Source organism: Dama dama, chromosome 18 (genome assembly GCF_033118175.1).
Source record: "Dama dama isolate Ldn47 chromosome 18, ASM3311817v1, whole genome shotgun sequence".
Classification (NCBI taxonomy): domain Eukaryota; kingdom Metazoa; phylum Chordata; class Mammalia; order Artiodactyla; family Cervidae; genus Dama; species Dama dama.
In genome coordinates, this window is record NC_083698.1 from 36,531,530 (window position 1) to 36,557,432 (window position 25,903).

Consider the following 25,903-nt stretch of genomic DNA (forward strand, 5'->3'; position numbering starts at 1 on the left):
TTTGTACATTTGCTAATCCTTGATAGTCTTCTGAAATATAAATCTAAATGGGAATGCAATATGTTGTAATCCTATTGGATATATGCTAATGTCCAGACATAATTTCTTATATTAAAGTATTTAGAATGCATAACTTATACTAAAATTAAAAATAAATGTGCATGAGGTTGTAATGGCACTTTAAAAAAATTATTTCAACAGAACTAAACTGAGAGTATCTTATATACAATGTGATGATATAGAGACCAAGATGATTCAAATGTATTAGTGAAATGAAACCATATTCACAAATAACTTAAAACAATTATAGAAAGTGTGAGATATAAAGTATGACACAGCATTGAAGGAATACATTGGCGAGAGAGCACATTTCAATTTGAATGTCAGGAAAGACTTCATTAAGGAGAGAAGATTACAATTGAATCTGTATAGCTTAGATTTAACAAGGCAGGCATGGAAGGGAGAAAAAAGAGAGTGGAATTTCAGGTGGGAGAATTGCTAGAAGCAAAGTGGCACTGTTGAGAACATCTAGAGGGACTATATAGAAGGTGGAGGTAGGAGAGAGAGAAGATAATGAAACTTTCTGAATGCAAGACTTTCAAGATTCTTGGATATTTTGTAGTTTTAACTATTTTGTAGGTAGGGCTTCCTTGGTAGCTCAGTGGTAAAGAATCTGCCTGCTATCAGGAGACACAGATTCACTTCCTGGGTTGGGAAGAATCCCTAGAGAAGGAAATGGCAACCCACTCCAGTATTCTTGCCTGGGAGAGAATCTCTCCCATGTACAGAGATCCTGACGGGCTACAGGCCACGGGGTTGCAGAGTTGCCAGATATGGCTTAGTGACTAAACAGCAACATTTTATAGGTAACAGAAGTGGACAAAGATATGCTGCCAGAATTTTCACCTGTTAGCATGGGACAGAGAAGGAACTAAGTGATGAATGGTTGTTATTCTGGCTCTGGATCTTGAGGTGGTAAACACATAAGCTAGAATGGAAAGAGGATGGAGAGAATACTGTAAAGTAGAATGAGTAAGAGAGATTATCTGAATGGGAAGGAAAGTTGAGAGGGAGAATGAAACTGAATGACTGAGATCTAGTGTGGTTGGTATCAAGGACATATGTAGGAAAGAAAAATAAGTTTTGGGACTAATGTGTCATTTTGGACTTTGAACCCATAGTCATTTAACAAACAGCTAGAAAAATAAAACTGGGGAAAAGTTAGGAGCTACAAAAGTGAATAGAAAAGATACAAAAGTGAAAGTTAATTGCCCAGTTGCTAGGAAAGATTGAAGGCAAAAGGAGCAGGGGGTGCAGAGGATGAGATGGTTAGATAGCATCACCAATTCAGTTGACATGAATTTGAGGAAACTCCAGGTAGAGAGTGAAAGATAGGGAAGCCTGGCATGCTGTAATCCATGGGGTCACAAAGAGTTGGACATGACTTAGTAAATGAACAACAGCAACAAATTGCTTGGAGATGAGCCACACAAATAGATGAGGTCATCCAGGATCATAAAATATGTAAAGACAAGATAAATGATGACTAAATCCCTGAGAATACTTTAGGAATAAAACAAGGCATTGTGTTTACAAATCTATTATCAAATTCTTATGCTGCTACTTGATAATTGTTTAATCAAGTCAAATACTGGGCTCTTACGGCAATGACTGCATTATATTAACCTCTGTAGCCCTCACTTCTAACTTGGCTAATAGAGCTGATATTCAGTATATATTTCTAGAAAAAGTGAATATGCCATGAGTATCTGTAGTTTCTTTAAATTATCACTTGAAATATAATTTTCATCATTGTAATTAGAGATAAATACATTCTGATGCTTATAGCAAAGAAAGACAAAATTTCTTGTAATTTATTTCTACTTGCTATCAAAAATAGGACTTTTTCTAGTACTGATATTTTAAAGACAAAATTATGTTCATATTATATAGTGTCAGTGCATAAGTTGCATTTCCTTAGGGTATCTTATGTTGGCTAAATGCATAGTCATTAACATGTGTGGGTCCGTTTTTTGTTTTAAAATAGGAGTGGGAGTGTTAGTGGATTGACACTTAAACTGATCCGAACATCTGTCTCTGAAATGTTGGAAACCCTCTCGGATGACGATTTTGTGAATGTAGCTTCAGTAAGTATATGATGATTGCATTTTTGTTGAGTTAAATCTGCAATTTTTCTCTCTCTCTGATTTTAAGTGTCTGATTGTGTTTTGTCATGGATAGGGTGAGGTATTTCTGGTCCTGTTACAAGACTGTCTTACAAAGCTGTTCTCTCTTGTTACTTACTCTCCTATACTTCCACACCAAGGTCCTTTCTCGGTGTTTGTACCCATGAGAGAAATGATTAAAGCAATGAATATGAAGGGAAAACACTATATACATATTCTCTTTGACTCAGAAGAGCTTAAAAAGCTGACACGCACCCCTCTACTCATTGATGTCATTGTAACTCCAAATAAATATTGACTTTGCAGTATAATTGTATGACTCTTTTCTGTTCATTATAATTCTCAACTTTCACACTGGTCATATGTCCATAATGTAGTATGTTTTTAAAGTTTATTTATTATCATTATTAACATGAGAACTAATAGATATTTGAATGTGCTTTCTTAAAAGTCTTATTTCCAGGAACCATTTTAGACCTTCCTCTCATAAGTAAAAAGCTTTGAATTCTGAAGCAAATAAAGCAGGACAGAATGAATGTTACTATATCTCATTTTAATTTATGAATTAAATTTGTATTTTGGCAGAAAATTTCATGACTGTGCACTGGTTGATTTAATTTCATGTTTGAAGTGGTTATATTCATAGAGATGAAAGTGAAAGAGGAAGTAATTGTGGTGAACTCATTTTGTATTTGGAGAAAGAAATGGCAATCCACTCCAGTACTCTTGCCTGGAAAATCCCATGGATGGAGGAGCCTAGTAGACTGCAGTCCATGGGGTTCCTAAGAGTCTGACACAACTGGGCAACTTCACTTTCACTTTTCACTTTCATGCATTGGAGGAGGAAATGGCAACCCACACCAGTGTTCTTGCCTGGAGAATCCCAGGGACAGGGGAGCCTGGTGGGCTGCCGTCTATGGGGTCGCACAGAGTCAGACGTGACTGAAGCGACTTAGCAGCAGCAGCATTTTGTATTGAACATAAGAGAATGGCTCTGCGTCTGAAACCATGTGGGAGGAAGTTAAAGCAGGTGGCTTACAGTCAGTTTACTCCCTTCACTGGAAGGGCACCCACTGGAAGAAAAATGTAGTCAGAGGAACTGAGTTAATCTCGTCAACCAGAGCCTCAAGTAGCTAGATAAATTGTTTACTAAGGGGAAGACAAGTTACTTTGAAAATGCTTTTAGCAGAATATCCCTACCTAAGGGTAACATAGGGCTTCCCTTGTGACTAAGCTGGTAAAGAATATGCCTGCAATGCGGGAGACCCGGGTTCAATCCATAGATTGGGAAGATCCCCTGGAGACGGGAAAGACTACCCACTGGCCTGGGGAATTCCATGGACTGTATAGTCTATGGGATCGCAAAGAGTCGGACACAACTGAGAGACTTTCACACACAAGGGTGACATAAATAGAACTCAAGATCCGTGTGGCAAGATGGCTTTAAAATTACCTAGTAGGTAATATAACACTCTGGGTAATAAACTGGAAATATTTCATGGTTTAAATACTCCCACTATACAAGGAACCCTGCAAACCTCTTTTGAGACTTATTTCATCTGACCCCAGAAGAGTGTCTTCAATACAGTAAGGGAGGATCTGGTCTATTAGTTTCCTAAGGCTACTTAACCAGAATAACACAGAATGGGTGCCTTAAACTGTAGAGATTTTTCTCTCACAGTTCTGGAGGGTGGAAGTCCAAGGTCATGGTGCCAGCAGGGTCAGTTTCTCCTGAGGCTGCTTTCTTGGCTTGCAAACTGCTGCCCTCTTGCTGCCACTCGCTTTGGTCATCCCTCTGTGCAGACTGATTTCTCTTCTTCTCCTTAGAAGGACACCAGTGATATTGGTGTCATATGCTCTTACCCTGATGGTCTCATTTTTTTTTTTCCATGTGTCCCCTCCCTCTTTTTAAAAAAATTATCTGTTCTTTAACTGAAGGATGATTGCTTTACAGAATTTTGTTGTTTTCTCTCACCTCATAAAAAAAAATTACCTATGTTTACTGTTACATTTGGAGATAGCAGGGTTTAAGACTTCAACATAGGAATTTGAGGGGGAGACAGTTCAGCTCGTAACACCTAGGAACTGCCCTCTATGCCCAGTTCTTTCTATGTCTTATCTGAACATTTAGCGTCCTTTAGCTTATCCAGGAAAGTATTATTCATTCAGTCATGTCCAACTCTTTGAGACCCCATGCACTGTAGCCCGCTAGGGTCCTCTGTCCATAGAATTCTCCAGGCAAGAATACTGGATTGTTATAGAGATTCCCTTCTCCAGATGACCTTCCCAATCTAGGAATTGAAACCAGGTTTCCTGCATTGTAGGCAGATTCTTTACCTTCTGAGCGACAAGGGAAACCCTAGCTTGTTTATATCCTTGGTAGTACTAGTAAAGTTTGATACTGCATAAGAGCTCTGATTTAAGTTAGTCTGATTTTATAACCTGGCTCCGGGTGTTAGCTCATAACATATTCAGCATTTGTGTACAAGTAAAATGTAATGGTCGGTCTCTGAAATAAATTGATTGGAGAAGGTAATCAATTAGTTTTAATTTGTACATAAACATCTTTATTACAACTGCATTGGAAAGGTTGTTAATAAAATGTTATGTTTGGCATAGCAAAAGAGGAAATGTAAAAACATTAATTTCAGTACAGATCTGGCATATCAAATGAAATTTTTATAAAACCAGCTAACATTAAATATGATTAATGTCTTAATATGGCTTCTTCCTGATTCTTACTCATGGATTCCAGTGTAAATGGATTCTTTTGTGACATGATCCCAAGAAACACAACCAATTAAAGGAAGTGAGACAAGGAAGGAAGGAAACCAATTAAAGAAATTTAATTTAAAGGAACTCAATCCTACTGAGGAATTCTAGAAGCTTTGTAGTATATGAACTGCCTCGAGGTTAAGTGAACTGGGGTTTAAAATGTGTACCAGCATTCCATATGTGCGGAGATAATAGACTCCGGTCATAAGAGAGAGAATTGAAACAGAAAGTTGCAGGTGATGGTAGCTAGAAACCTGTCCAGAATCCACTGTATCCAGTTAATAATCCTTAAAGATGGCATTTAACATGTCATTCAAGTCAAGTGTTTCCTCACTGATTTTTTTTATATGGATGATCTAGCCATTAATGAAAGCAGGATCTTAAAGTCCCCTACTATTACTATATTACAGTAATCTTTCCTTTTGTGTCTGTTGATATTTGCTTTATGTATTTAGGTGTTCCTATATTGTGTACATAGTTATTTACAAGTGCTATATTCTCTTGTTGAATTGATCCTTTTACCATTTAAAAGTTCCTGACAAGGTAACCATTTTTTTTTTATGAGTGGATATACAGTCTTGTGCCAGGACATCAGTGGACTTCATGCCATGGTTCAAAGTATAAACTGCATCTTGATGGACAACGTTTTAATTCAAAGACTGTAATCTCCAAGTTGGAGCTTTCACATATAAGAGACTATCCCAATGTTTTTCTTTTTTCAGACTGGCAATTCCCAAGTGATGTATTATATCATAGACCCAGTGGATTCTGTGGTCATTTGTTTGTTGTTGGACCTCCTTTACCATAAAATAGATTGCTTGATTTGAGGCGAGGTTATGCAACATTCTATAATGATAACCCTTCATGGTAAATCAGACGGTTCAGAGGATTATTTCAGTGGATGAGGAAGTGTAAACAGAAAGAGGAATGCTTAACTGAAAACTGTATCAATAACAAGTAAAACAAAATTGACCTTACCCCGTTCCAGAAGGATAAATAAAGACTGGTTATAACCTATTTGATATCAAGTCTTTAAATGTCTTTTTGAAGAGTGATACTGTATTGAATTCTCAGCATTGGATAATTTCCAGTGGGTTGGCCATTCACCAGTGGCAGTAGGTATACATGCTAGGTGAGAAAGAGCCTATATTTTTAGGTCCCTCTCTCTACCTGGTTATTGCATTTATTTGTGGTTCCTACATACAAAGGCTGGATGACTTCCAGTGGACAAATCCTCCTATCCACCGCATTATTTAGTACTTCCTCTGTGATGAATGTTGTCCAGTGGTGATTGATTTCAAACGGACGTCTGCACGTTTGATGCCGGCTCCCGTAGATCCATCCTTATGCTTCTTCTCCAGACCTCTTTGTCTAGGGAAGGTCTTCCTGTCTTGTTTCTTCAAGGGCATTGGCCAACCAGCCAAGTCATTTGCCACTGCAAGAGTCCACGTGTTTTCTTATCTCAGTCTGCTTATTCCTTCACACCAAGTTAATGCCCAGGTGGTTTTTGCCTCAAAATCCATCAACATTCATTCCCTGGCATGTTCTCCCACTATCTGCTGATTCATATTAAACAAATATTTCATCTCTTTTGTTGCATATTCTCTTCTTCTGTTACCCTGGAGCAGAGACTATTTTTCCAGGTAAACCATGTTGAGACCTGGTCTATTTGTTGCCTAGAACCGTGAGGAAGATGAGCTTAGATCTTGAGGATAGCAGGCTTCATCATGTATGGTCTCTAGCATGGAAAAACTACTACCCTCCAACGGGAAGAGGTTATTTCTGCCTATTCAGAGGGCATAAGGGAACCTGGAAGTTCAGTGTTCTCAGTCCTATTCACTGGATGTCCCCATTCTCCTCTTAGGGTCCCATCCTGTGCCTATTGGTGTCCTCACTCTTGCATAGAATCCTGCCATGTCTGTGAATGTGGCCTCCTTTATAATTATGTCACTTTCAAAAGCAAATTCTGTGCCTCTTTCTAGCACATGTTGACCTGATATTAGGGGATTAGATTCTCTTTATTGGCTGCTATATGTCTTCTGGCTTTCACACGTTGCCCTTAGTTGATAGTCAGCTGATCTGAGGTTATCACTTTTTTCAGTGATACTGGAGTGGGTTGCCATGCCCTCATCCAGGGGTTATTCCTGACCTATGGATTGAGTCCAAGTCTCTTATGTCTTCTGCACTGGCAAGTGGGTTCTTTACCACAAGGGCCTCTTGGGAAGCCCTTAACAACAACTAACCAACCTCAAGTCCCTATGATTACTATTATCATATTTCTCAAATACTTGGTGCCTCTTTTGTGATCTGTATTGTGTTCTAGTCACTGCAAATGAAAAAATCACCTCTGAGGGGTTTTACTCTATTTATCACTGATGCACAGCCAGTTACCAGTGGAATATTTGTTGCCACATGGCTGGTGAATGATTTAACTTTGGAATTAAAATTTGGATCATCCCATCCTGATGATCTGTTTCCTAAGATCTCTGCTAGTATCACTTTATATTGACTTTCCTTTGAAATAGTTCATGAGGTAGGATTCAAGTACAAATGGCTGGTACGGAAAGTGATTCTGGGAAAGATTTAGACAAATGTAAGAAGTAAAACCAAAAAAGAAGAGAACTAATACCCAATGGACTACCAAATAAGTTACCACTCAGTGAATAGAGCTAATCCTCGGAGATTCTGAGAACCAATGTAGATTGCATGAATTGAAATTATTCTTTTTTTCCAAGCGGATGATATGTTAGAACATTTGAAGTTAATGATGGCTCCCAAAGAACGTTAATTTCCTAGTGTTCCCAGGCCACCTTGGGCACAAGCAGAAGGCTCCCAGAAACCTGGTGCAGTTAGATTTGGGATGGCATGTATGGAAATGTGGGTGGGGCACCAGTAGCATCTACTTAAGTTGAAACTGAACAATACTTTTAAAGGTATTTTTTAAAAGACTTCCTGACTAAACAATAGAAGTGAATTTAAATGACTTTTATGCTTTCAACATTTAGCCAGCAACTAATGATTCTTTCCTAACTAAAATAAAGAACTTAGATGGAATTGTCATTGACCTTTACTTTTCCTGAAAATATTATAGCTGTCAAATGTGTGTTTCTTTAAAGACAGTTGTTAACTAAGTTCTTTTGAAACAAAATTGCAAGATGTTTCCCTGTGATCTGCATGAATCAGGGTAATACAGACTTTACTGATGCATTGACAGCTCTCCTGACAGCTCACAGTAAATCCTTGCTGGGGCATGCTCACATGATGTAGCTTGAATAGGTGTCCGAGCATGTAAGTAAAGTGAATATGTTGCTTTTAAAAAGAATTCTGCATGCATTTGATATGGAGGTAATGTATCTCAATATCCAGATTAAAACTATGGAAATATCTCAGTTACATATTCAAAAATAGGGGAGAAGAGTGATATTAAAAGATGTACAATCCATGCAAGTTCTAAGGTGAATATTGCAAAAAATATTTGAAAGATGAAGTCACAGTGATTTCACACTCTACTCCTAGAGAAATTTATCAGTGGTCTTAGTTGCTCTTATAATGGCTTGTTTGGTTGAGGTTCATTAGTATCATTTACTTTATTTTAGTGGTTTATGGCTATTATTTACCATAAGGAGATACTTTTGTCAACTCTGATTTTTTATTAACTATTTATTTTTCTTTGCTTTTTTTATCTGAGAAAAATGATTAGTACATTTTCAGAATTGAAAAGTCACTAAATGATAATAACTTATCATATTATTCCAGACATAGATTTGTTCTTTAGAAAATAAATACAAACAAGATCTAAAGTAGATATTTGTTCATTGTTTATCTAGTATATGTATTAATCCTCAATTTAATCACATCATAGTGGATTATTAGAGTTGATTTTTCTTAACACTGCTCATGATGCAGGGAGTGCTCTATGTGTTTTTAATAGTTACTCATTTGTTCTCTACAACAACCTTGTGAGGGAGATAATATTACTGACCTAAACTTTATAAAGAAATAGAAAATGTAGTTTGCTATTACCAGTGTATTCTCTTGGCAAAACTCTGTTGGCCTTTGCCCTGCTTCATTTTGTACTCCAGGGTCAAATTTGCCTGTTACTCCAGGTATCTCTTGACTTCCTACATTTGCATTCCAGTCCCCTATAATGAAAAGGGTATCCTTTTGGGGTGTTAGTTCTAGAAGGTCTTGTAAGTCTTCATTAGAACCATTCAACTTCAGCTTCTTCAACATTACTGGTTGGGACATAGACTTGGATTACTGTGATATTGAATGGTTTCCCTTGGAAATGAACAGAGATCATTCTGTCGGGGGAGTTTGTAATTTCCTTGGTTCTGTCTTGTCACAAAAAAAATTTGAAGCAATGGACAGACCAGTGTTACAGCCCTCAGGCAGACCAGTGTTACAGCTCCGTGTTACAGCTCCATTTTATTTACAAAATAAAGGAAAATACATCCTTGAGGCATGAGGGCATGCTGACCCAAAAGACGCAAAGAGAAGACAGTCCCCGGCTCAATTTTGACTCCTCTTTTTATATGTTTTGTTTTGTTTTTTTTAACCCCCTGAGCCTGCACTATGTAAATTGGGCTAGCCAGGAGGGCTGTTTGTTTTACCTGGGGTCCTCACTCAGGTCCTCAGACCTTACTTTGTATTGTTTTTCGCGGGCTTGTCCCTTCTTTGTCTTTTAGCCACCACCATTTTGAACTCCTTTTTCCTATTCTAACAACCTAACAATTCTGTCTTTTTGAGACTGCATCCAAATACTGTATTTCAGACTCTTTTTTTGACTATGAGGGCTACTCCATTTCTTCTAAGGGATTCTTGCCCACAGTAGTAGATATAATGGTCATATGAGTTAAATTCACCCATTCCAGTCCATTTTAGTTCACTGATTCCTAAAATATTGAAGTTCACTCTTGCCAACTCCTGTTTGACCACTTCCAATTTACCTTGATTCATGGACCTAACATTCCAAGTTCCTATGCAATATTGGATTTTACTTGCATTGGACTTTATTTGCATCACCAGTCACATCCACAACTGGGCGTTGTTTTTACTTTGGCTCCATCTCTTCATTCTTTCTGGAGTTATTTCTCCACTGTTCTCCAGGAGCATATGAGGCACCTACCGAGCTGGGGAGTTCATCTTTCCGTGTCCTATCTTTTTGCCTTTTCATACTGTTCATGGGGTTCTCAAGGCAAGAATACTGAAGTGGTATGCCATTCCCTTCTCCAGTGGACCACATTTTGTCAGAACTGTCCACCATGACCTATCCGTCTTGGGTGGCCCTACACGGCCTGGCTCATAGTTTCATTGGGTTAGACAAGGCTGTGGTCCATGTGATCAGACTGGTTAGTTTTCTGTGATTGTGGTTTTCATTCTGTCTGCCCTCTGAGGAATAAGGATAAGAGGCTTATGGAAGCTTCCTTATGGGAGATACTGACTGAGGGGGAAACCAGGTCTTGTTCTTATGGGCAGGGCCATGCTTGGTAACTCTTTAGTCCAATTTTCTCTTGATGGGTGGGGCTATGTTCCCTCCCTGTTGTTTGACCTGAGGCCAAACTATGGTGGAGGTAATGAAGATAATGGCAGCCTCCTTCGGAAGGTCCATGCACACACTCACTGCCCCCGACCCTGCAGCAGGGCACCACCAACCCACACTCCCGCTGGGACTCCTGGACACTCACAGGCAGGTCTGGGTCAGCCTCTTGTGGGCTCACTGCTCCTTTCTTCTCTGTCCTGGTGCACACAGAGTTTTGTTTGTGCCCTCCAAGAGTCTGTTTCCCCAGTCCTGTATAAATTCTGGTGGCTCTATGGTGGGGAATGGCAACCTCCTCTAAGAGGGCTTATGCCTCACCAGGTCTGCTACACCCAGAGCCCCTGCCCCTGCAGCAGGCCACTGCTGATCCGTACCTCTGCAGGAGACGCTCAAAACACTCAAAGGCAAGTCTGGCTCAGTCTCTGTGGGGTCTCCTGGTGCTCACAAGGTTTTGTTTGTAGTAACTTTTCTAAGGGAGAAGCCAGGATTAGAGCATAGCCATCTTCATTTATTAGTCTAGATTTATCCACAAAGTTATGTGACTGGATCCTGAAGGAAATTGTAAAATAAGTTTACTAATTTTAGTGCGTATTTGATATATTTAAGTAAAATTCCAAACTATTAGAATTCTTAGAAATTCAAACATAGTGTATGATTAGGTTATAAACATGAGAAATGCTTCTTTTAAGTCTAACATTTGTTATTAACTTTTGATGAAGAAAATTATTTGTTTTGGTAGAGGAATTCTTTTGAGAAATCTGCTTTATTTTGACTTGAAAAAGCATATATGAATTGGATTATTATAATTACAAATAAATATTTAGACATTGTATCTGGATTATACATTTTGCTTAGGTATCTTTTTATAAATTTATTTACTTCCTTTATTATGTGTCCTCTTGTTTCAGTCAAACTACCTAGATTGTTATTTGCATTTGTATAATATTTAATGTCAAAAATATCAACCTCATAGTTTAGAAGAAATTCTTCAGTTTTATTAGTTAGGTGAAAATAAAATACTTGACAGCAATACATATAAAGAGAATTAATTCTTATGCAACATTTTGGTCAAAGGAAAGTAAAATCCCATTTCTGTCTTTAACAGATAGGCCTTTCTCGTTAAATAGAAATGTAACAATCTAACGATGTAGAGATTCAACAGGAAATAAAACCTACTAACAGTTATAATCTCCTGGACTCTGTGTGTGTGTACGCACACAAATGTACCTATATATATTTTTCTTTCTGAAACTATTTGAAAGTCTAAGAAAGAGATATAACTTTTAGCTTTTGTAACTTCAGGGAGGCATAATAATAAGGCACTGAGGTAATGTGGTAGTGATTCTGTAACTTTGACAGTAATCTTCCCATAAAGCCTGCATGCATTTCTCTTCATCCTCATACCTAAGATCATGTCTGCCACCCAGAGTTATGATGCAATCTGCATGAACGCTTCTCCAGTGTTGCCTAGAACCACCAGACAGAAAAATCAAGCAGCTTCTCACCTTTAGGCTTATATATCTAAGATTCTTATTTTTGAGACCAGTAATTTTTATGCTTCAATCATACATAAGATGTCAAAACAAATATTGCATCATTTCCTAGTGTTTCTGTTATCTCCAGGGCGGTTCTTTGTTACAGAAAGGAAGCCTGCTGTTAGGCAAAGCTTTAATGCACGCATAATATAGCTGTTTTACCACTAATCCAGTTATATGCTTTGATAGAAGTAAGTGGTAGATGATAAGAGCAGCAATTCAATCACAGCATGTTCTGATTTACGGGCAAAATTTCAAATGTTGACACAAAGAGGGGAATTTGTTTATGGAAGTGAGCAAGTTTGACATTTTAGGAGTGAAAATACTGCAAGCCAGTGAAGGATGAAAGGAAAATGTAAGCTGATGGTGGGCAATATGTAAAAATTAACAACTGAAGAAGATCGTCTTGTGTTTAAAAAAAAAAAACACATACCTTTTTATTTAAGGACTAGATTGAAATGTTATTTATGATTTAGTAAATCTGTGAGTCAGTTTTTTTGTAGAAAGCTCTCCTAATTTATGGTCATTATAAAATGCTATCTAAATGTTATTTATGGTTTAGTAAATCTTTGAGTGAGTTTTCTTATAGGAAGCCCTCCTAATTTATGGTCATTATAAAATGCTATCTTTGATTACTCATCAAAAAAATAATCAAAATCTAATTCCTTATATTTGCTATTAGTTGTACAAGATAGCCTTTTAAAAATAAATAAATAAACTCTACTCTTTGCCCAATTGTCATGAAGCAATAGTTCTGGAGGTGACAATCTGTAAATGCCAGGGCAAAATAAGATGTGAGACCACATAGCCATATTGGAGGCTGGGAGGGATGATCATGATGAAAGGATCTGGTAACAGTAGTCACGTTCACCTCTGGTTAAGTGTCCTCTGTCCCAACCTTCTCACAATCCTGCCTCTTGGATGAACTCATAGAATTGCATGGAGATAAAGTTGGCTTCCCTGGTGGCTCAGCTGGTAAAGAATCTGCCAACAATGCAGGAGACCTGGCTTTCATCCTTGGGCTTAGAAGATCCCCGGGAAAAAGAAATGGCAATGCACTCCAGTATTCTTGCTTAAGAAACCCCATGGACAAAGGAGCCTGGTGGGCTATAGTCCATGGTGTCACAGAGTCAGACATGACTTAGCTACTAAACCATCACCACCATGTGAGCTTATACAATTAACTTAAGGCTTAAGAGATTAGCTCTTTTCCTTCTCTTTGAAATGGACAGAATCATATTTAACTTGCCAACCTTTGTTGAACACCAAATGGAATAACATGTAAAGTGCTTTTTTTTTATTGTAACCATTATTCTGGTTATTATTTTTGTTATCTTTCAATGCTTTTCTACCAACCATTAGCAGACAGTTCTTTGTGAATATGTCACATTTCTTCAAGTCTGAGCATTAATAAATTTGCCCAGATTTATATACATTATTGGATAAGTACAGATAGAGATGTCTCCCTCCTCAGTAGAGATTTACAATGCCTAGTAATTAAGATATTGTCAATCTGTGGGAAGGAGGGAATGAGTCAGCTGTCAGCAGACCCTAAATAAAATCAGGACTTCTTCATCTTGCGATCCCTTGCCTGAAATACACCTACTGCTTATGCATGACCCCTGGCCCCCTTCCCATTCCTCTGTGGGGATTTAAGATGGCACTCTGGCTATTGGTACTGCGATTGGTATTGCTGTGAGTAATAAGCAGCAGTCTTTGCTCTCTGACCCAAAGAGCTTCCATTTTTCTGCCAGTATCTGTGAAGCTATAGGAGGATTACTCGTTAACTTGCAAGAAGGATAAAATCTCAGTAACTTCCCAGTTCTTGGCTTCACAGTTTAACACCAGCTGATGTCAGAGTGGGGGTTTGTTTAAATATCAAATCAGTGTATATGCAAGAAAGACATGATTTGGATTGTTCACTTTCCTGTGTGATTTAAATTTCAGTTTTTTTTTCTATAATATCCTTAAGTGTTCCTAGACAAGGGCATGATTTTCTTAGATAGGAACCTTCCTTCTCTGCATATGACAATGAGCACATTTGTTGGTTATGGCACAAAACTTAAGTTTAAAAGTGATTTCTCCACCCTTACAAAACAAGCCCTTTTTGCCAGGATTCAAGTATAATAAAAGACATTTAGTATGCCAATACAATTGTATGACAAATGGATTTTAGGAGAGTGATTTCATTTCATGTCTTATAAAATAGTCATCCATCTAGGAAAGCTTGATGTTGATTCATATCTCATTTACGTCAGTGAACAAGAATATTGTAGTTTATGCCCTTCCTACTTAACGTGAGGTCTCTGGCCAAGCAGCCTGAGTAGCGCCTGCAGCCTGTAAGAAATTCAGAATCTCGAACTCCACCCCAGACTTAAGGAGCCAGAAACTGCATTTAGCTCGTCTCCCGGGTGATTATTAAGCAGTGAGCAAATCAGGGTACTTTAGGGAGGTGCTCTGAGCGAAGTCGTTGGACTTCACTACTGAGGCATCTGTCTGGGCCTTATTATGACTAATTATGCTTATTGTCTTAGAGTTTGACATCTTTGTAATTAGAATTACTAGTACTATGGAAACCTGTGAATATTTTATTTTATAGCCATTTGCTTTTTGGAGGAAAGTATTAAAAAAGAGCAGATAGAAGGAGTAGAATTATGTTCATTAAAAGAACCAGTTTTCTCTCTCTTCTATACTTGTACTTTTAAGGAAAAAAAAATCTGAATCACTGTGCTGTACACTTGTAACTAAGACAGTATTGTAAATCAAAATATATCAATTATTGATACTTATTTTTATTGATTGATTGCTTTACAATGTTGGTTTGATTTCTGTCATACATCAACATGAATTAACCATAGGTATACGTATGTCCCCTCCCTCTTGAATCTTCTTCCCACCTTCCCCCCGGTCTAGGTTATTGTAGAGCCTCAGTTTGAGTTCCGTGAGTCATACACCAAATTCCCACTGGCTATCTATTTACATATGTTCGTGTCTGTGCATCCATGCTCCTCTCCGTTCATCTCGCCCCCTCCCTCACCTCCTCTACCCTTGTCCGGAGGTCAGTTCTCTATGCCTGCCTCCCCACTGCTGCTCTTTAAGCAGGTTCATCAGCACCGTCCTTCTAGATTCCACATGCAGTGCTGTGCTTGGTCGCTCAGTCGGTCTGACTCTTGCGACCCCATAGACTGTGGCCTGCCAGGCTCCTCTCTCCATATGCAATTCTCCAAGCAAGAACACTGGAGTGGGTTGCCATTTCCTCCTCCAGTCCAACTCTTTAGGACCCCACAGACTGCAGCCCTCCAGGCTGCTCTGTCCATGGAATTTTCTAGGCAGGAATACTGGAGTGGGTTGCCATTCCCTTCTCCATCTAGACTCCATATATATGCGTTAATATACAATATTTGTTTTTCTCACTTACATCATTTGTATAATAGGCTCTATGTTCATCGACCTCATTAGATCTGACTCAAATGCCTTCCTTTTTGTGACTGCATAGTATTCCATTTTATATATGTACTGCAGCTTCCTTATTCATTCATCTGTCGACAGGCAACTAGGTTGCTTTCATGTCCTGGCTATTGTAATTAGTGCTGCAATGAACATCGGGATACATGTCTTTTTTCATTTCTGGGTTTTTTCAGGGAATATGCCTACAATTGGTATTGCTGGGTCATATGGTGGTTTTATTCCTAGATTTTTAAGGAATCTCCATCTTCCATAGTGGCTGTATCAATTTATATTCCCACCAGCAGTGTAGGAGGGTTCCCTTTTCTCCACACCCTCTCCAGTATTTGTTGTGTATTTTTTTTTTTTTATTATGGCCATTCTTTCTGGTGTGAGGTGATATCTCATTGTAGTTTTGATTTGCATTTCTTTAACAATGAGTGATGTTAAGCATTTCTTCATGTGTTTATTAGCCATCTGTATGTCTTCTTTAGAGAAGTGAGTGTTTAGGTCTTCTGCCCACTTTTTGATTGGGTAGGTTTGTTTTTCTGGTTTTGAGTTGTGTGAGCTGCTTGTATACTTTGGAAATTAAAAGTTTGCTTGTTAAGGCAAAAGAAAAAACGAGTGCTTCTTAAATTTTTATTCATTTAAAAGACATAAAAATTATAGGCTGTGCAGAAAAGACTCTGATAGAAAGGATAAATTTAGGAATGATAGCAACAGGGCAAGTAATCAAGGTTATTTAGATTTTAGAAAGAGAGAATACCAGAGGAGAATTTAATTGTTTTGGAAGTATAAGGAAAATTTATAAGAAGGTGTTGACAGTATGATAAATATATTTTCCATTAATTACATGATGAACTAAAGATAGTTTTAGGTAATTAGAAATTAGCTGTATTTGCAGTTTGAAATAGCAAAGTAATTCTTAAGGTGAGGCAGAGGAAATGCTTTCATTTTGAATTGAACTGTAGTTTTTTAAAAACTATGAGAATTAGTGACTTGTTTGTTGAGACTAGAAGAATTACGGAAAGACTTCACATCCAGTAAGAACAGATGAGCATTTATGAGTGCCATTTTCAAAGTTCAGCCGTACCTCAGAGATATTGCAGGTTCAGTTCCAGACAGCACAATAAAGCAAGTTTCACGAATGTTTTTAGTTACCCAATACATATGAAAGTTATGTTTTCACTATACTGTAGTCTATCAAGAATGCAATAGTATTATGTCTAGCAAAACCAAAATACATACTGTAATTAAAAAATACTTTAATGCTAAAATATGTTAATCATCTTCTGAGCCTTCAGTGAGTTTTAATCTTTTTGCTGATGAAGGGTGTTTCCTTAATGCTGACCATTGGTTGCCTGATCAGGGTGGTGATTGCTGAAAGTTGGGGTAGCTGGCAATTTCTTAAAATAAGACAAGAGTAAAGTTTTCTAGAGGAAAAATTTATGCATAGATGTCAGAATTTTATAGTAAATTTGAATCAGTGACAAAATAGTTTTGTGTTTTTAAGTGACCAGAGTCATCCTGATTCACTGTTAGTATGACATATCTCTGCTCTGTAAACACATTAGGTGCTCTTTCTCATCGTGTTCTTTAGGCAAATCCAACCATCATCACAAAAGCTCTTTTTTCAACTAGGTAAGATGTTTCAGGTAATCAGCTTTATGACCACTAAAATATTAAGCATACTGATCAGCTCTGCATCATGTGTTGGTGAAGAGAAAGTGATAATTTGAGTGAGAACACTTGATATATGATCATTTGGTCATTTCAGTAAAGCTTCATCTGAGAGCTGGCACTCAAATTTTCACAGGGCTATGAAAATATACTTGTGTTAGGAATAATACTGATATGATTATTGTATCTCAAGAATGTTGGGAGAAAGCTGTCCATATTTCTAGTTGGGTGAGTGCTCTGGAATCAGAATTGTACACTTGTTAATTATAAAGCTGTTTGAGAAAAGGCAAATATCAAGGAGAGATGAGCAAGGAAGCTAAATACAAATTAAGTCTAGAGCAAAAGAGTAGCATATGCTTGCTTGAAATTCTTCTAAATGTCTATAATTAGAGAGGTTTAAAAGTTTTCTGTCCCAGAATGTAAATTGAATATATTAAAAAAGATACTTGAAATTTATTCAGAAACTCATTCAACATTTTGACAAAATTTAACAGACTGAATTTTGAGCATGTCATGATTCAAGTTAATGGGAATATTTGAAAATGACAGCATTTATCAAAAATTTTGATGGCCATTGATTTATAATTAGAGGTAAACATAAATTTTGTCTTAATCTTCTCAATATTTTCATATGTTATTGATGCCATTTTCTTTTGGTTATACAAAATTTAGTATTCATATTCATTTGTGTAATTTTTCCCTAATTGATAACATTAACAGACATAAATGATATGATTTTAGAATTATAGGGGTTTTCCAAGAGATCTACCAAAGCCTTTACTTCAGAAAAGAAAAACCTGAGACTCAGAGGGGATAATTAAATAAACCTTGACCTTGGGTACTTATAACAGGCAGAGTGAGTGAGTGATAATCACTCAGTCGTATCCCACTCTTTCCGACCCCACGCATGGACTTTACCCTGCCAGGCTCCTCTGTACATGGAATTTTCCAAGCAAGAATATTGGATTGGGTTGCCATTTTCTTCTCCAGTAACAGATAAGGCCTGGGCTAAACCTGATTTTCCTAAACTGAATTTTAAAATGGTAAACTTTTTAAAAAATATTTTTCTGTAAGTCAAGGAAACTGTAAACGAACAGCCGTTATCTGGGGAGAGCAACGTCAATTTAAGAACAGGAGTGTTCAAGTCCAGAGTGCTGTTAGCAAAGATTTTTGTGACACCTCTAACCAGGGGAAGGTGACCACACTTTCTGATTTTTGCTAAACAGAGATTAATAATAGAAATTAAAATCATATTCACAATGTTAGCCAAATCTGTGCATTAACTAACATTATTTGTTTGTTTTTTGTTTTTAACTAACATTATGTTTAATAATATATTTAGGATATGCATTTTACTCTATTTTTATTGAAGTATCATTGATTTAAAATTATTTCTAAATTTTCGGTATATAGCATAGTGATTCAGTATTTTTTACAGATTATACTTCATTAAAAATTATTAAGAGATAATCCCTGTGCTTTCCAATATAGCCCTGTTGCTTGTCTGTTTTATATACTGTAGTACGGGTATCTTACTCCTATACCCCTAGCTTGTCCCTCCCCCTCCATCTTCCCAAGGTAACCACTAGTTTTTTTTCTATATCTGCAATTCTGTTTTACAATATACATTTTTTATTTTTTAGATTCCACATAAAAGTGATATGTTAAATGTCTCTCTGACTTATATCATTACACATAGTATTGTCTAGGTTCATCTTCACTGTTGTGACAGTTTTTTTATTATTTTTAATGACTAATATCCCACTGCTTGTATACCACGTCTTCCTTATATATTTGCCTATTGATGGACACTTGGATTACTTCCAAATCTTTGCTATGATAAGCAGTGCTACTGTGAACTTTGAGGTGCATGTATCAGTTAAAATTAGTGTTTCTGTTTTTGCTGGATGTAAATGTACGAGTAGAATTACTAAATCATATGGTGGTTCCTTTTTTAGTTTTTTGAGGAGTCTCCATACTGTTTTCCATAGTGGCCACACCAATTTATAATTATAATGTAAGCATTGAATGTTACATTGACTGTGGGTTTGTCATAAATAGCCTTTATTATGTTGAGGTATGTTCCTTCTGTACCCACTTTGATGAGAGTTTTTATCATGAATGGATGATGGATTTTGTCAAATGCTTTTTCTTCATCTATTGAGATGGTCATGTGGTTTTTGTCTTTGTTTTGTTAATGTGGTATGTCAAATTGTTTTTCATATGTTGAGCCATTGCTGTACCTTAGAATAAATCTAACTTGATCATGGTGTATGATCCTTTCTATGTATTCTTGGATTAAATGTACATTTAAAGTAATTATTGGTAGGTTTATACTTATTGCTGTTTTATTGTTTTCTGATTGTTTTTGTAGCTCTTTTTCATCCGTTTCTTTCTTTTTTTGCTTCTTCCCTTTGGATTGCTAAATTTCTTTTTTATTATGCTTATGTTCCTTTTTTAAAAAAATTTTCTGCATCTATTGGTTTTTGATTTGTGATTATTGTGGGGTTCATATATGTTGACTTATAACTGTATCTAATTGTTTTCAACTGATTGTCATTTAAGTTCAAGCACATTCTAAAAGATCTGTATTTTATTCCTGTCCCCTACATTTTGTGTTTTTGATGTCATATTTTGCATTTACATGTTTATCCACTAATTATTGTAGTTATGATTGTTTTAGTGGCTTCCAGGTGGCGCTAGTGATAGAGAACCTGCCTGCCAATGCAGGAGACATAAGAGAAATGGGTTTGGTCCCTGGGTCAGGAAGATCCCCAGGAGGAGGGCATGGGAATCCACTCCAATATTCTTGCCTGGAGAATCCCCATGGACAGAGAAGCCTGGCGGGCTACAATGCATAGGGTCATAAAGAGTTGGACACAACTGAAGCAATTCGGCATGCACACACGTTTGCTTTTGCAATTTTTGTCTTTTAATTTTCATATTGGCATATGTAAGTGGTTGATCCTTAGTACTTTCAATACATTTGCATTTCCTGGTAGGATTTTCCCTTTCATATAGATTTTTACTTCTTTTTCATTTAGAGAAGACCCTTTGACATTTCTTTTAGGCTGTGTTTAGTATTGATGGTCTCTTATGTTTTGCTTGTCTGAGAAATTCTTTTTCTCTGCTTCTATTTGAAATTATAATCTTGGGTAGAGTATCTTAGGTTGCAGATTTTTTCCTTTAAGGACTTTGAATGTATCATGCCCTCTCTTTTAGCCTGAGAGACCTATGCTTGTTAACCATAGGTCCCTCAAATACATTTTAGATGCCCTTTTCTGTCTCTTCTCCTTTGGGACCCCTGTAATGCGAATATTGGTATACTTATTGTTGTTCCAAAGAGCTGTTAAACTGTTTTCATTTTTGAAATAATTCTTTTTGCTCTTCTAATTGGATGATTTTCATTATTCACTTATGCATTCTTCTGTATCACTTAGTCTCATACTCCTTCCTTACAGTATTGGTTTTCCTTTTTTTCTTTTTCTAGTTATCGAGTTCTTTATTTCTGTTTGGGTCTTTATATTATTTTCTAGATCTCGCTTAAATTTTTCACTGTTTTCATCTATTGTTTTCCTTAATAAATTAACATTTTTATTAGCAATGCTTTGAATTCTTTATCTCATAAATTGTTTCATTAGTTCTGTTTTTTCGGGGGTTTTCTCTTGCCTTTCCAGTTGAGAGCAGTTCCTCTGCCTTATAATTTGCTTAAATTTCTCTGTCTCTGTGAGTTTGGGTGAAACAGTTACCTATCACAGTCTTAAACGTGTGTGCTTATGTGGGTGCAGTCTCTCCCTGTACAGACTGCGTGTGCTCATTTGCCCTTTTGTGGGAGAGCTGGTTTGATGTGAATGCAAGTGACGTCTTTTTTCAGGATATGCTGACATCTGTCACCTTTGTAGAGGAGGGGCTACACACAGAGGGGCCAAAGCTGGAGCTGGATGTGAGGCGAGGCTTCCCCCCGCGCAGTGGACATCACTGCCCTCTTGGATGTGGGGTCTGATCCCACCTTGTGGGGGGAAAGCCTTTATGGTCAGGCCTGAGTTGGTTCTGTCCTCTTTAAGTTTGTGTTTTCCCCTCTCCCCAGGATGGGATCCTTGCCTCAGAGAAGGAGGGGTGCTGAAGCTAGAGGGGGCCCGAGTGACCTCTTGGCTTATCTCGTCTGCAGACAGAGATCTGAGTTGTCTCCTGACAACTCGAGTCTGCTCCTTCAGGCACCTGCTCCTGTTTTCTTGCTCTGCTCAGACACAGCCTTGGCTGCAAGTCCATTTTGTCCCTCACAGCTGATCACAACCCCCAGACTTTGCTGCCCCCACTCTGTTTAGAGACACATCACAGGGCAGGCAGGGCTCGTCTGGGCTCTCGGAGTACTGAGGCATGAGGTGTGATGGAGATGGAGCAGCTGCCGTCAGACACCCAGGCTTCTTCTGAGGCACTGCTGAGTGAGTGCTGGCAGTGGCTGCTGCCAGCCCACCCGGGCCCCACCCGGGGACAGAGGAACCTTTGTGTCCCTGCGCTGAGCCTGCTCGGTCGTGACCACCCTAGATCCAGTGCCCAGCGTGACATAGAGTGAGTGGGGCCGGAGTGTCCTCCCATCCTGGACTGAGGGGAGCAGCAGGGTGCCTGTGGGAAACCAGGAGCCACTAGAGAAGTCTTCTCTCCACCTTCTCCACCCTGATTTAGGGGCAGGCTAGCTCATGCATGCCCCCCCCCCGCCGCAAGTGGGGTCCAGGCCTCTCACAGCCCTCCTGTTCATCCCAAAGCCTTCCAACCAGCAAAAGGGTCTCATCTTTCCTGAGTAGGTTGCCAGTATCAGGGCACCCAGCCTGTGGCTCTCACCGTTCACTCCCCAGGAGGCTCTCCGCCTATGTAATCTCTCTTCCTTTGAGTCCCTTCCGAGGGGCATAGACCCCTATCCATTACTTGCCTTCCCTTCCTACCCAGTTTCCAGTTAGTTGCAGTGAGAACTGTTCTACACATAGATATGTTTTTGATGTGTTTGTCAGGGGAGGTGAAATCCATGTCCTCTTACTCTGTGATCTTGATTGATATTCTTGATTGATGCCTTGCATTTTAAGAAAGAGAGACGAGTATCTGAAATAGATGAATACATATATTGAAATTGATGGAGAATTCTTCCTGGATTGCAAAGTTGATTCTTGTGAAGATACCAATTTGTTTCAAAATTATTGCTAAATGTGGTTTTAATTTGTCAGAAGAGATTTCTGAAGTTCTGGGGGAAAAGTAGCATGACAGAGTATGGCAGCTTACACTCCTGGTATAAGCTGAAAGTGATGAGGCACCACGGAGAAAGCCTCAAGTGTTGGAGTTTGAAGTAGAGTTCTGACCTTGGTTTCTCCGTGACTCTGAGCACTTCCTTTGACACTTTAAGCCTCATTTCCTCAACTGTACAGTGGAAACCTCAGCACGCTAGGGCTCCCTGTCCATCACCAACTCCTGGAGTTCACCCAAACTCATGTCCATTGAGTCGGTGGTACCATCCAGCCATCTCATCCTCTGTCGTCCCCTTCTCCTCCTGCATTCAATCTTTCCCAGCGTCAGGGTCTTTTCAGATGAGTCAGCTCTTTGCATCAGGTGGCCAAAGTATTGGAGTTTCAGCTTCAACATCAGTCCTTCCAATGAACACCCAGGACTGATCTCTTTTAGGATGGACTGATTGGATCTCCATGCAGTCCAAGGGACTCTCAAGAGTTTTCTTCAACATCACACTTCAAAAGCATCAATTCTTCTGTGCTCAGCTTTCTTTACAGTCCAACTCTCAAATCCATACGTGACCACTGGAAAAACCAACCTTGACTAGACGGACCTTTGTTGGCAAAGTAATGTCTCTGCTTTTTAATATGCTGTCTAGGTTGGTCATAACTTTCCTTCCAGGGAGTAAGTGTCTTTTAATTTCATGGCTGAAATCACCATCTGCAGTGATTTTGGAACCCCCCAAAATAAAGTCAGCCACTGTTTCCACTGTTTGCCCATCTGTTTGCCACAAATTGATGGGACCAGATGCCATTATCTTAAATGTTGAGCTTTAAGCCAGCTTTTTCACTCTCCTCTTTCTCTTTCGTCAATAGGCTCATTAGTTCTTCTTCACTTTCTGCCATAAGGGTGGTGTCATCTGCATATCTGAGGTTATTGATATTTCTCCTGGCAGTCTTGATTCCAGCTTATGCTTCATCCAGCCCAGCATTTTTCATGATGTACTCTGCACATAAGTTAAATAAGCAGGGTGACACTATACAACCTTGACATACTCCTGTTGTTCCATGTCCAGTTCTAACAGTTGCTTCCTGACCTGCATACTGGTTTCTCAAGAGGCAGGTCAGGTGTTCTGGTATTCCATCTCTTACAGAATTTTCCACAGTTTATTGTGAACCACACAGTCAAAGCTTTGGCATAGTCAATAAAGCAGAAGTAGATTTTTTTCTGGAAGTATCTTGCTTTTTCAATGATCCAGCGGATGTTGGCAATTTGATCTCTGGTTCCTCTGCCTTTTCTAAATCCAGCTTGAACATCTGGAAGTTCACAGTTCACGTATTGCTGAAGCCTGCCTTGGATAATTTTGAGCATTACTTTACTAGTGTAGGTACATATACATATGGGTAAATGCTATGAGCTATTTTCTTGGATTTTAGGATAACCATTTTGTTTATTTATAATATTTACTGCTGCTGCTGCTGCTAAGTCAGTTCAGTCGTGTCCGACTCTGTGCGACCCCATAGACAGCAGCCCACCAGGCACCCCCGTCCCTGGGATTCTCCAGGCAAGAACACTGGAGTGGGTTGCCATTTCCTGCTCCAATGCGTGAAAGTGAAAAGTGAAAGTGAAGTCGCTCAGTCGTGTCTGACTCTTAGGGACCCCATGGACCGCAGCCTACCAGGCTCCTCCATCCATGGAATTTTCCAGGCAAGAGTACTGGAGTGGGGTGCCATTGCCTTCTCCGATAATATTTACTAGTTTCCTACAAAAACTGGAAAAATCAAAAAAAAGGGAAAATATTTTGGTAGGAATAAAACAACCTAGATTTTAAAGATCACAGCCTCTGTTCACTTTCTTTTGCTTTTCCTGCATCGCCATCTGGTGTCCAGAATGTGGATAGCTTCTGATACCATAATTTGTAACTGCTGCCTGATGCACAAAATTTTATGCAGTTTATTTAACTTAGATACTGCATCTAAATTATTTTATATAACATAAATTTGCTATATAAACTATTTATAGTAGTTAACTGTGTAGCTTATTTTACACGTATTTTCTAGTTTTAAAAAATACCCATGTTCCAAAGCAGGCCAGTCTGAATTTGATTTGTTTTTGCTGACTATCTACACAGTGTGAGCCCACAATTTTACACTATATTACTTTTTCATGGAAAAAGAAGAATTTGAAATACATAGATGAAGTAATTAAAGGCATACTGAGTGATCGACTGTGATAGGTCACTTTTTCTCTGCAGTTCGAAGTAGAAGAACATCAGTTTTGGGTTTATTTTCCCTTTGCTTCTTCAGCATTCCAGAGGAAAACTGCTTGAGCCCATCAACCTCTTCAGGGTGAGCTTTTGTGCTCCGTGAAGGTTATTATAGGTGCCATTCCTCAACAAGGTTGCTTTCTAGAAATTTGATGCTTTGATTTGTGTGTATCAGGCAATGACAGCCTTTTAGTGTTTGTATCCTAAATTAATCCAATGCGCCGCAGTGCCTCCTCTCTCAGAAATATTTTGTGGTTCTTTTTCTTATTCAGCATAGGATATCAAAACAAAAAGTAGACATTGCCTTTATAAAACCAAGGGTTTAAAATACTTCATTGAGAAATTAACAATTTGTTTGGGCCCTAAAGTATCTTTTAATTTGGTGTGTGTACTTGACTGTGATATTTAATAGGAAAGTACATTGGGAGCATTGACATTTACTGTTCATGGTTATGCTCAGAGATTGTTTCAAGCACTAAACTAATGTTTGAGGGACACTTGTATCATTACACTCATGAACTTTATGTAAAGCTCACTAAACCTGATATTGCTTATATGAATCTGTCTCTTGAATACAGGCATCCATTCTTATTTCATCATGTGGAGTATACTACCGTTTTTACTAAAATACTTTTTAAAACCATAGCGTTGCAGTTGATTTAAAATATACTATGTGTTGGGCTCCATGCTAGGTGTTCTGCATACATCTTCATTTGGATATTTTAGTAGTATCTGTTTGGACAAAGTATATTTGCAGATGTACACATTCAATAAGATATGGAGAACTAAAATACATTTCCTACACTTAGAAGCCTTTAGCTCAATAATTGATTGATGTTTGTGCTCTGTTTTCTAATTTTCTTAAACTCTACATATTCATTCAGTAAATATTGTTTTTATGTTTATTGTATACCAACTATATGCATACCTATTACTATGTCAATTACAGTGGTAGGATGGCTGTTTTCTTTCACCATGGCTTTTAATCCAGTTGAAAGTTCAATCAGAATATCATACAAAGAAATATAGAATTATAAACATGATGTATTCCATATAAAAGATAGATTTAGGCCTATGAGAACTTTTAATGGGGATATTTGACCTAATCAGGGAAGATCATGAAAGCCTTTTATAAGGAGAGAATGTTGAGGTAAGTGGACAAGCAAGTGAAGAAAAGTGTAATAAGAGGAAGGAGCAAGGCATATGAAGGAGGAAAACAAAATGATGGCTAAGTTCTGGGGCAGAGAGACACATTCCTCCTGAT

The 25,903-nt window shown here is 38.2% G+C and overlaps 1 protein-coding gene across 5 annotated transcripts in view; it reads left to right on the forward strand.

Annotated features, from left to right (window-relative positions):
• Nucleotides 1-25,903, forward strand: part of CACNA2D1 (calcium voltage-gated channel auxiliary subunit alpha2delta 1) — a 513,972-nt gene that overhangs the window by 391,337 nt on the left and 96,732 nt on the right. For all 5 annotated transcript variants that reach the window (XM_061165139.1, XM_061165136.1, XM_061165138.1 and 2 more), the window contains exon 10: nt 2,048-2,147. In XM_061165139.1, the coding sequence (XP_061021122.1) occupies nt 2,048-2,147 (100 nt within the window). The remainder of the gene's footprint in view (nt 1-2,047; nt 2,148-25,903) is intronic.